Consider the following 12,380-nt stretch of genomic DNA (forward strand, 5'->3'; position numbering starts at 1 on the left):
TTTGTCTTGTGTGTACTTCACCTTCGAATGGTTGGATATATCCGTGTGATGCAATCCGTATGGAAATCATGGGTTATGGTCATCGTTAAATGTATTGTACTAGGTGTCAATTCAATCCGAAGGGACATTGGCATTGATGCATGAGATGTGGCTAAATTGATAGAACTGGAGAATGTTTTAAAGAAACACTCTAAATGGGGGAGGATTGTTGATGATTTAGAGTGTTGGATGGTGCGCGCTTGCGCCCATGTTAAGCGCGCCTAATCCGCGCTCCTCTCTGGAAATTAGCATGTTGGATGAAAGTGGGGGGCGCGCCCGCACTGTTGGTGGCGCGCCCGTGCTGCAGACCGCGCTAAAACTGCCCCCCTCACTGACTTCAAGTTCATTTCGCAGGAATTTTGGGAGGAGCTCCCGAGCCGACAAGTGGCGCCCGCGTTGCCAGGAGGTGCGCCCGCGCTGATTTTTTTCGCCCCCGCGGTACTTCCTAGTTCTGCGGTTATTTGCTGACGGTTATTTCTCTTATTAAATAGAATTTCGTGAAGTTTAGAAAGATGATAGAACATTCTTTACTCTAACTCTCCCAAAAGTATTCTCCACATTTTCTCTCAATTTTCTTGCAAACTATTGTGAAAAAAAAAAACTCTTGAAATTTAGCCTTCATCATGAATTATTCATTGTTCTTCGATTCTAGTGCTAAGAACGAAGTTTACTCAATTGTATCTCAAAGAGGATTTCCGGTTTAACCCAAGCACCGTGTGGGGGAAATAAACCTCTTTAGGAAAGTGTATACACGCCTTTGACAGTGTATCAAGGTTTGAGACTCAAGTGGCCATTGGTTTTTCTCATGTTCATGTTCATCTTCATGGCTTGGAGTTGAGGCAAGTTAGAATCTTTCATATTAGTGTTTTTCTTTGTATTTTCTGAAATACTTTATTATTTTGGTGTTTAGTTTGTAATACTTTAATTAGTATTTGGTTGTTGTATAATATGATTTTTATTATACACGATTTAGGTTTTGTTCCCACAATTTGAAGTAATTTCTTTGTTTAAATTGCTGTAAAACCTAACATTTTTGTGGGGAAATAATTAGTAATCAAAGTTGGTATTACAGTGATTTGTTATGGTGATGGTGAGTTCTTGTCATTATAAGATTGATTATATGAAACTGTGGAAGTGTTAAAATTAATACTTCAATTTGTATGAAGTTGTTTTGAATTATTTATTGTACTTAAATTATCATTATTACTGAAATTTATCCGAACTTTTGTTTGAACTTGGACAATTATTATTGAATCTAATTTAAAATTTAATGAAACTTATTAAAAATCATTTCAATTCCTCTATTTTTAGTGTGCTTTAGCCTTTGATTCAAGTACAAGACACCTCCTCAAACTCCTTAACTCCATTTGGTTAGGTTTATAATGTTTCTAATTCAGCAAGGTTGATTACATTCAAAATACCTTACTTGAAAAGGACCTCTTTAAATTAAACAAAATCTTACTAGCAAGCTAGAGTAGAAAATTTTAATTTTTTAATTGGCCTGGCCCAACAACTTTATACAATTGCTGAATTACTATAAGCATGCTCTCAACGATCATGTTAATTATATATTAATTAATTATTTTTGTATCTAGCTACTTATATATATATATATGATTTTTGATAGACAGCAAGCTATTATTCTTGGATACTCCATACTTCATATAAATAAATGAATATCAGAATATGATTGATCATATTAAGCAAATAAGATTTAAATTTCATTTCAACTTTGTTTATAAAATGAATTATGGAACTTGAGACAACCTTATCAGACTTCAAACATAGATGATGCACTCTTATATTACTCCGTACTAATGTAAAGAGAGCAAGTATCTACGTAAATTAAATACAGTATTTTAGCTGATACACTTCAAACATAGACGAGTAATAATTTTATTTTGTTTTTAAAAAAAACCTTGGATTGTGACTTGTGAGATTAAATTTCATTTGCTGACATTGTATTTTGTGACACTCTTAAAACATTCATGTTGTACACAAATAGAGCAAGTGACACATGCAAGTTATAGTTGATATATCCCGACTAAATACAAGTGAATTAAGTTATAAGTTAACATTAACACATTAACTCTCATATATAAAAAAAACTTTTTCTTTCAAGGCTGTTCCAGTTGATCACATTGAAAATAAAATTCGTTTATCAAATGACAAAACTGTAAATATATCAACAAGTATACCGTCAACCCGTCAACACGACACTTTCGTAATTATATCAACTTATGTGGGATTCATTTGTAATAAAAAGTTGTTAATTTATTTACAATTTTGCCATTTATTTATCAAGGTGATAAACTTAGAATTTTTTAACTTTTTTTTTAGTATGGGAAGCAAAAGGCAAAATAGAAACCCTCATGATAGAAAAGTTTGTAATGAGAGAATATGTTACAAGTATAATTTTAAGAAGAGAAAAGGGGAAAAAAAAAAAAAAAAAAAGAGGAACTTTAGAAGAGAAAAGCTAGAGACTTTAGAAGTAACTAATATGAGGATGGGGTGCAGGCTTAGCCCAATAGATTCTTTGATTGGGTCCTACATAATTACTACCTTTTCTTCTTTCTCCAACTTTTTTTTGTTCCAGTTTTTAGGCCCACAACTTCGCTTGTTCTGATCCATTTTCAAAGCTTACTGCAACTTAACGCAGAATAATAACGATATGACCATGAAATATCAAATATGAGTTGCAGATTTTACCGGTACAAGCTCAAGTAAAAGTGTATTTTAAAGTACAGTTCATCCGTTATAAAGGATATTGCAATATTTTGAATTTTAATTATTAATACTACGTATATGTAATATGTAATTAAGTATTTATAAAATTTGGTGTAACAAAATCAAATTTGTTATACCAAAGGTCCAAAGCTAAGTTATATACTCATCTGCTACAATTGTCGACTTTTATACTACAACAAGAGGTGCCAAGTTTAGCGGGGATTGAAAACCTCATAGTTATGAGATAACAATCGTTAGATTCCTTACCGTTAGACAAGATATGCTCCAATTTTCCCTCTACGATGATGTTGACAAGGATAAGCTTCTTTGAACCTATGTCTATAAAAAAGAAGAAAAGATTAAGACAGACAAGGTCACAAGGATAAAAGCTTGTGTGTGACTTTGTTTCTATTTCCATGTAGTCATGTTACAGAGGGTAATACTATCCCTTGCAAAGGGATTTGAAATTCCCTTCGTTTATGATTAATTGGAACATTTTCATTTGTTATTAATTAATTTGTAAAACTTTATAAATTGGTATTGTTTCACTATGATTTTAATTATTATCTTTTTCTTTAGCTACTAATTACAATCGGTTGTACTTTAATTTCTTACCAATCATACATATAATACTGTACTTTTTTTTGAAAAAAATACGATTATTATTTTTCACTTTCATCATTAACTATATTATACTTCCTCCGTTTTCATTTAATTGACCCATAACCTTTGGTACAATTTAAGGAGATGAAAGAAGCATTGTTGTTGGTGGGCCTTATAGCACATGGTTTGCTTTATTACCCTCAAAAGTTGTTTCCAATGTACATTACGAGGGTAATTTAGCGAATTTATCTATCAAAAGCTTATCAAATACTTCGTATAATATAGTCTAAGTAATATGAAATATCTATTTCAGAATTATTATTCTAGTAAATAGAAATGAAGGAAGCAGATTCAAAATTCTCATTTTGATTCTCACTTCCCACTCTATAATATTTCTAAAAATTTATGTTGATTGATCAAATCTAGTATTACGATTAATCATATTGGTAATAAAATGTCTGACCTAATCTTCTTTAATTTACTCTGTAAATGGTTAATTCTAATATCCGAGTAGGGTCTTTTGGATCATTTAGTTTAAATTAGTCAACACTCAACAGCTTTAAATTAATCAGTGGATCAGGCAGCACTACATAAAGCCCAATCCAAAGTATAAAACTAGGCCACATTTTTTGTGTTTTTAAAAATCCAAAATAAAAAAATAAAATAAAAACCTTCCAAAATAAAAATAAAAATCTACGGTTAAGAATCAATCAATTTCATCAATAATTAAAATCAGACGGTCGTGATCAATTCTATGTTCACAATCAGATAAAGACTACCACATGAACTGATAAACTCCACCCACCATAACTTTCTCTCTCCTCCATTATCAAACCTTCAATCGTTTTTTCTAATTATTATTCCCCTAATCCCCTTCTTTAAACCCTTCATTTCAATTAAATTTCAAAAAAAAAAAAATTAAATTTCCCCCCTTTTCAATTAATTTTTTTTTACAATGAAAGAAAATCCCAGAAACCCTAATACCCATTTTCATCTATAATTCAATCCTTAATTTTTCCCCCAATTTTTTGAAATGGAAAACCAGGTCTTAAATTTCGACATAGAATTAGGACCTGGGGCCACAATTTCCGACGACGCCATTGAAATCGACGAAAATGATATCCCAGAAACTCCATTTCTACACCCAACTACACCTTTCTCGTTCGCCATTGAAGGAGAATTGCTCGACCTTGAACCCTACGATGGCATGGAGTTCGAGTCCGAAGAAGCTGCAAAAGCCTTCTACAATTCGTACGCGCGTCGAATCGGGTTCAGCACCCGGGTCAGCTCGTCGCGCCGTTCGCGTAAAGATGGCGCAATTATACAGCGCTCCTTCGTTTGTGCGAAAGAGGGGTTTCGTAATTTGAATGAAAAAAGGACGAAAGATAGAGAAATTAAGCGTCCTAGGATGATTACAAGAGTTGGGTGTAAAGCAATGTTGTCTGTAAAAATTCAGGATTCTGGAAAATGGGTTGTAAGTGGGTTTTGTAAAGAGCATAATCATGAGCTTGTTCCTCCTGATCAAGTGCATTGCCTGCGATCACATAGACAGATTTCGGGGCCGGCGAAAACGTTGATTGATACATTGCAGGCTGCTGGATTAGGGCCTAGAAGGATAATGTCTGCATTGATTAAGGAATATGGTGGGATTAGTAAAGTGGGGTTTACTGAAGTTGATTGTAGAAATTATATGAGGAACAATAAACAGAGGAGTATTGAGGGTGATTTTCAGCTTCTAATTGAGTATTTAAAGCAAATGAAGTTGGAAAATTCGGGTTTTTATTTCGCGGTTCAAGGAGATGGTGATCATAATTCTTCTTGTTCTACAGGTAATGTTTTCTGGGCTGATAGTAGAGGTAGAATGAATTATAGTTATTTTGGTGATACTGTAACTTTTGATACTACTTTTAGGTCTAATAGATATAGATTGCCTTTCGCGCCTTTTACTGGAATTAATCATCATGGTCATCCTGTGTTGTTTGGGTGTGCTTTTTTGATCAATGAATCTGAATCGTCCTTGGTTTGGTTGTTTAATACATGGTTGGATGCTATGTCGGGGAAGCATCCATTGTCGATAACTACTGATTATGATGCCACTATTAAGTCTGCTATAATGCAGGTTTTCCCTGGTACCCGGCACCGGTTTTGTAAATGGCATATCTTTAAGAAGTGTCAGGAGAAGTTGTCTCATGTTTTGCTTGAGCTTCCGGGGTTTGAGGCGGATTTTCATAAGTGTGTTAACTTGCCTGAGTCGGTTGATGAGTTTGAGTCTTGTTGGTTGTCGGTTTTGGATAGGTATGATCTTAGGGATAATGGGTGGCTTCAGTTGATTTATTCTGCTAGGAGGCAGTGGGTTCCAGTGTATTTGCGAGATGCATTTTTTGCTGAGATGTCAGTAACACAACGTAGTGATAGTATGAATTCGTACTTTGATGGGTATGTGAACGCGTCCACCAATCTTAGTCAGTTCTTTAAGCTTTATGAAAAGGCTCTTGAGAGTCGAAATGAAAAGGAAGTTAAAGCTGATTTTGAGACTATTAGTACTCCTCCTGCTCTTAAAACCCCTTCTCCAATGGAGAAACAGGTCTCTGGACTTTACACTAGAAAAGTATTTATGAGGTTTCAGGAAGAGTTGGTAGGGACTTTGACTTATATGGCGACAAAGACAGATGATGTTGGGGAGGTTATCACATATCAAGTAGCAAAATATGGGGAGGATCATAAGGTATTCTGTGTGCGATTTAATGTCTTAGAAATGCAAGCAACTTGCAGTTGCCAGATGTTTGAGTTCTCAGGGCTTCTTTGCCGACATGTACTGGCAGTGTTTAGAGTGACTAATATTCTTACTCTGCCCTCACATTACATTTTGAAGAGATGGACAAGGAACGCCAAGAGTAGTGTTATGTTGGATAATCCGCATGGAAGTACTGTAACTAGTTATCTAGAGTCCCATATAGTCCGGTATAATTCCCTACGTCACGAAGCTTTTAAATTTGTTGATGAAGGGGCTAGTACTTCAGAGACATATGATGTGGCAGTGGCTGCTCTAGAAGAGGCAGCAGAAAAGGTATCCCAGGCTTTAAAGAGCGTGCGAAAGAGTTCTATGGCAAATGGGCCTGTTAAGGACTTAATGAGAGGAGGCTCAGGGAATAAATCCAGCCATGACAATGGTATGAGCCGCAGTCAGCTAGTGTCTGAGGTACATGAGAAACTCTCTGATCATTTAGATTACAATTTGCTCGTGCTTCTTGATTTATGACAAATCTATGCTGTGCTCTAGCTTATTTGCTAACCCCCTCTTTATTTTTTTGTATGAACATTGGGATATCTTTTATGCTGCTATCTTTTTTGTTATGAATAGAGTACTTATTTGATAGCTTGGATATATTCTGTGTGTAAGTCTTACAAGGGGGAAAAGAATATTTCAGATTTTGAGATTGGTTAAGCTTTTCCAAAGATGACTGTCTATAGGAATACAGATACTAACCTAGTTGTACAGGATATCCTGTCTGATCTCTTTGACTAGTGGACAAAATACTTGAAACTATCACTGAAGCTTTGTATGTTTACATAAGAAACTTTCAGTCAGGAGCAGAAAGTTGAAAACTGCTTTAAGCTGACACTTCCATGTCACTTGGAGGCTACTTTTCAATTTGATCTGTGGGAAACTGGGGTTTTTGGGTAACATTGCCAACTTGTGTAGCAACAAATTCTGTTATGTTTGATATGGGATTCTTCTTTATGTGAAGATAGGAGGGGGGCTACCTCAGTAAATTATTGCTCATTTGGTCTATAATAAAGTGCTCAGACTTTTGACTCTTTAGAGTAACGGGGTTCCTAAGTGGACTCAGGGTCTGATTGGCTAAAAAGTCTTCTTTATAAGAAAAGAATCATAATAATGAGGCACTTCCAATCAACAATTTAGAGTCATTTTGACATGTTAATACCTCATTTAGGCTTTAGTTGATAAATTTTCGAGTCTATAGTTCCGTCTCTTTTAGTTTTTAACCTATGTCAGGTTTCTGTGAGCTCCCTGATGCAAGGGTGGCTCTACAGTCAGTCAGACATTGATTCTTTTAAAGATAAAACCTCTCATAAAGAATTAGGGAATTGTTTAGGTTACATAATGGCTGTAACTCAAAAAAAAAAAAAAAAAAAAAAAAAAAAAAAAAAGCTTCTTGTGATCATAATTAGGCAGCAATTTGGAAGTAAAATTTTCTTTATATGATATATGCACCATCTTGGTCCTTTGCTTCATAGAGTTTGCAGCCTCTTACCCCTGTTAGCAGATTCCATTAGTGATTAGACTTGTTATCTGAAACCTATGGTCTCTCAAGTTAAAACTGCACTAATTATCGAGTCATCATAATTTAGTCTATTATGATCCAAAACCCCGTTGTAAGTTGTTTGACTCCCTTTGTGATGGACCAGTAGTATTACATACATTTGGAACTCTCCTTGACATAGACTATTGTTGAATTGAGTGGCTTACAAATGATATTTCAACCAGACAGAAGTATAGAGAAACTTACATGCAGAGCAATGTAGCCTACCTTATATGATTTTCAAGATTTGAGTGTTGATGAGCTGAATTTAAACTTGTTATTACTATTTTTTTTTTCTCCAAATTGTAGTAAAAGAGAAGATGACAAGATTCTATAGATTATATTGTGAGCTGTTTTATCGTAGTCTGATTTGGTGAAAATGGTGATAGTTTTGCTTAACCTTAACTGTGAATCTTGGTTTTGTCACTTTTGTGGCTGTCTGATTGAACCATCCTCCCTCTTTCGAGTCTTTCCTCCTTTCCTCATCCAAGCTGAATTTCGTCTCTTGAATCATCTTAGAATAATTATAGCAAACCTGTTATAACAAAAATTGTAGAGGAGAAGCAGGAGTTAAGTAAATGTTATAGATTTCCTTAAGTTGATTTTATTTGGGATACCCAAATTAGCTCTGAGATTATAACTTTGGAGTTTGAACTGATTCTGCAATTACTGTTTGGGATTGGTATGTCTGTATTGCTGTATTGGATTAGTGTCATTTAACTAAAGGATGTTTGGTGTTTACATTTGATATCTTTGTTCTCTTTTGGCCTTATATTTTAGTGCTGATAAATTTACAAATATGACAGTATTACCTAGTAGTAAACAAGTAAATTGGTTCAACACTTCTTTTATTTCACTATTTTTATTAGTCTTTGTCTTTTTTGTATGCAACTAAATGTGCTGGGAATTTAAATTTGATAAATATTAAGCAATAGGCACACTTTTGAAGCAATCAGAACTTGCTCAACTATCTAATTCATTCTCTGCAATTTTTACTTAGGACTGCATGGACCAGAAAATCAGAGAACTTAGTGAGGAGCTAGAATCAGCTAACCGAAAGTGTGAAGTTTACCGAGCCAACTTGCTTTCAGTTTTGAAGGACATTGAGGATCACAAACAACTACTATCAGTGAAAGTCCGTAATGTGAAGCTTGGCCTCAAGAATGCCATTTAAAAGATGCCGTACAATTTCCTTCCCTTGATGTACAATTGTACAGAGATTTTTTCGTTTAGCTCAATTACTCACAGGAATTTTTTCTCTTTTCTTCATAAAACATTGTACATTGTGTGGATAGTAAAGAATTAGAGTTATGTAGGCCTTTGACATACATTGTAACAGTGTGTTTCCTAACTAAAATATTTGTAATTAACAGATCACACCAGTAAATCAGCTTTCTTCTGGTATTCTCGGAATAAACATCTTCTCCTATAAGATTTACCCATCTTCAAAAATAATTTCTCTTCGTAAGTTATTCTCCGGATTTGTCTGATCATTGTGACTGATCCGCTCCGAGCTTCTTTAGAAGTTTTAATTTTGCAGGTTGGCAAAGGTTGTGGCTTCATGCAGTTAAACTCTGATACTGCTATATGTCCTGTTTTTTTTTTTGTTTTTTTTTTTGTCTATAACCTCTTTTTTTTATTTTATTTTTATTTTTTTGGGCTATAAGATTAGCTTTTGTTATTTTATTTTTATAGCCACATTGGTGTAAATGGTGTTTATTTATTTATTTTTATTATAAATGACTGTGAACTATGAGAGAAACATAATGGAAAATAAGGTCAAAATAGGTGAAAAACACAAATTAAAGGTGATTTTTTATTTATTATAAGACGGATTATAGTTATTCTAATTTTTTAAAGTTATACTTATATATTATAAAATTTATCATTTTTTAATACGTAGTATAAATTATTCTTAAAAACACTTATAATAATGTAAGACCAAATCAAACTTAGATATGAAAATATGTAGTTTTTTTCTTTCAAAAGTAGATTCTATTTTTCTTTCAAAAAAAAAAAAAAAAAAAAAAAAAAAACTAGATTCTATTTTATGATAATTATTGGGAAAAAAAATAAAAACTTTTTATACTTTATTAACTTTTTATGATATATTATATGTTTGACGTTCCCTAAAAAAAAAAACAAAATTGACGAACATATAAAAAGATAATTTTTATATCTCCAAGATAAAAATAGAAAAAAAATATTCTGTGTGCAATTACAATCAATACAAAACTATACCTTTGCTTTTTATACTGGAAAAAATTCTGCATTGGCCTCATATGATGATTGTAGAAGCATTGAATTAAAACCCTACAATAAGCTGTTGAGGTTATTTTCATCCTCTTACTAATATGCCCCTCCGTTATGAGATCAAGACGATGTTAAAAAATAAGCAGTTTTCTACCAAATTCGAATCGAATGAATTCGAATTGCTAAGCAAATATGGTTCAGAGTTGACCAAATTGGCTGAGAAGGTAATCTATAATCTTATTTATTTCTACATTCGTTACACCACAATATTTCCTGTTACATTAAAACTAATTTTTGCAATGATGGATTGTTACATTAAAGTTGTCACATTCACTTTAGTACAGTAATAGTTTATGTATATTTGTAGAATTGTATGATTGTTAGATATGAGACACTACAACAAATAAGATCAAAGAGGGCGATTTAAATCGCCCTCTTAGATTCAAATTTCGCCTTATTAGGCAAAGAGGGCGATTTTAAAATCGCCCCTAAGTTGCCTTAATAGCTTCGTCCTATTAGTTTCAAAGGGCAACATCTTTCGTCCTCTTTGTAAAGATCAAAAAAGGCAAAAAATTTCTCCCTCTTTGATAAAAACAAATAGGACAAAGTTTTTCGCCCTCTTTGATCAAAATCTAAGAGGACAAAAATTTTCGCCCTCTTTGATCAAAATCTCAAGGGCAAATTAAAGTCGCCCTCTTTGTTCATTTTTTAGTTTTTAAAAAAAATAATTCCAGAAGGGTACATTTAGAAAAAAAAAAAAAAAAAGGTCTTAATAGGCATAAATTCTAATTTTGTCATTATATATATATACAAAAGTATTAACCAAGTTTTTCTAAATAGCAAATAACTAAGCCAAAGAGTACTAAAATTTAATAATGTTTTTTCTAGGGCATGAACTATCAAGCAATCTTCTCATTCTTGCAGCTTCTAGCACCCCCTATATTTCCATCTGTAATGCAACCCGCCTTTTGGTGTCCTCCATCCCCAAAACATCAGCACATTGACTTGATCCCCTGACTGCAAACTTGACAGAAACAGGTAAGAAACAGTTTCGAGTCCTGCAGGTTTTAATGTGACTGTTAATCCTCTTGAATTAAGTTTCAAGAAGAAAGCGGATAAACAAAGTTTTTCTGTTATAATTTCGGCTTTGAAAGATCAAGGATATATGATAGGCATAGATCAAGTGCTAGAGTCAGGGAATATATGATGATCAGGAAGTTACAATTCACAAAAGTCAAGTTCAAGAATAAGATACTAAAATGGAATGTTTGATACAAAAATATAACAATTAAAGCTAATAAAATCAAATTACCCCAATCAACACAACAATAATAGCTCCGATCGACATAACAAACATGTTCCTTTTCGCTCAAATGTCCAACCAAGAAAGCAATTCTTGTGATATACATGAGAGCAAGGAAGCATCGCCACATTGTCCGACTTCAATTCCCAAACTCCTCTAAACATATTGAGCAATTCTCCTTAACCTCTGAATAACCATTACAAAACCGTACTCCACTTGCTTCTAGACGAAATTCTATGTCGTCTTTCTTACGAACCTCGATAATCTCCTCATCATCACCAATGTCATCCAAGTACATAGGCTCCTCTTCCTCCACCACCTCCTCCTCAAGACCACGAACCTCCACTTGATCTTCCACCTCCATCAGCTCATCATCGTAGTCATACTCGTGATCATCACCATCCTCCTCCTCCTTCTCCTCCTCCTCATCCACATGGTACACTACAGCCTTGACGTACATAGCAAGTGACTTACGGCCAGAATCACGAACATCATTGAGCAAGAGCTCACAACTTTGTACCACAACATCAACAATAGAATCCCAAGCATTAATATCAACATCATTATCCTTGAGGCAATTCATGACGGCATCTTGCCATTCCCACAATAAGGGGACTCTAAACTCACATTTATTGTTTTCACGTTAACGTCGTTAAGGCCGTCTTCGTGGTACGATAGGTGAACGGTAAAGAGATCATCAACTGGCTTCTGGTCATCATTACTAGTAGTATTGTTTGGCTCCTATCACCCAAGATGTAACTTCCACCCCTCGTATTGTTGATGATGTTAAACACTTCATGTTATGCATAATCAAGGTTAAAGGCTTTTTGATACTCCGTATTATTATTACTTCAACATTCATACATAATAATTATATATAGAAAATATGTAAGTGGCTGACTTGCCACCAAGTAAGCACTTCATTACCCACACGGCTATGCCTGATTTTTATTTTTTGAAAAAAAAAAAAATCTTAATTTTCTTATTGGAAAGAAGCACTGTGATTTTCTTGAACTAGTGTACAAATCTTCCAAGGATTCCAAGTTTGACTTATCTATTTTATTATTACTAATAAATTTAAAAAGTTGCTATAAAAAAATTTACTCCCATAAGAATGAGAATATATAAGG

At 33.8% G+C, this 12,380-nt stretch overlaps 1 protein-coding gene across 1 annotated transcript; it reads left to right on the plus strand.

The window, feature by feature from the left end:
- The first annotated feature begins 3,806 nt into the window (after positions 1-3,806).
- On the plus strand, positions 3,807-9,149 carry LOC110718709 (protein FAR1-RELATED SEQUENCE 5-like). The gene is made up of 2 exons (XM_021897598.1): positions 3,807-6,568; positions 8,695-9,149. The coding sequence occupies exons 1-2, from the start codon at positions 4,403-4,405 to the stop codon at positions 8,866-8,868; spliced, it is 2,340 nt and encodes a 779-aa protein (XP_021753290.1). The 5' UTR covers positions 3,807-4,402; the 3' UTR covers positions 8,869-9,149.
- The last annotated feature ends 3,231 nt before the right edge of the window (positions 9,150-12,380 follow it).

This window comes from Chenopodium quinoa, unplaced genomic scaffold, assembly GCF_001683475.1.
Source record: "Chenopodium quinoa cultivar QQ74 unplaced genomic scaffold, ASM168347v1, whole genome shotgun sequence".
Lineage (NCBI taxonomy): Eukaryota > Viridiplantae > Streptophyta > Magnoliopsida > Caryophyllales > Amaranthaceae > Chenopodium > Chenopodium quinoa.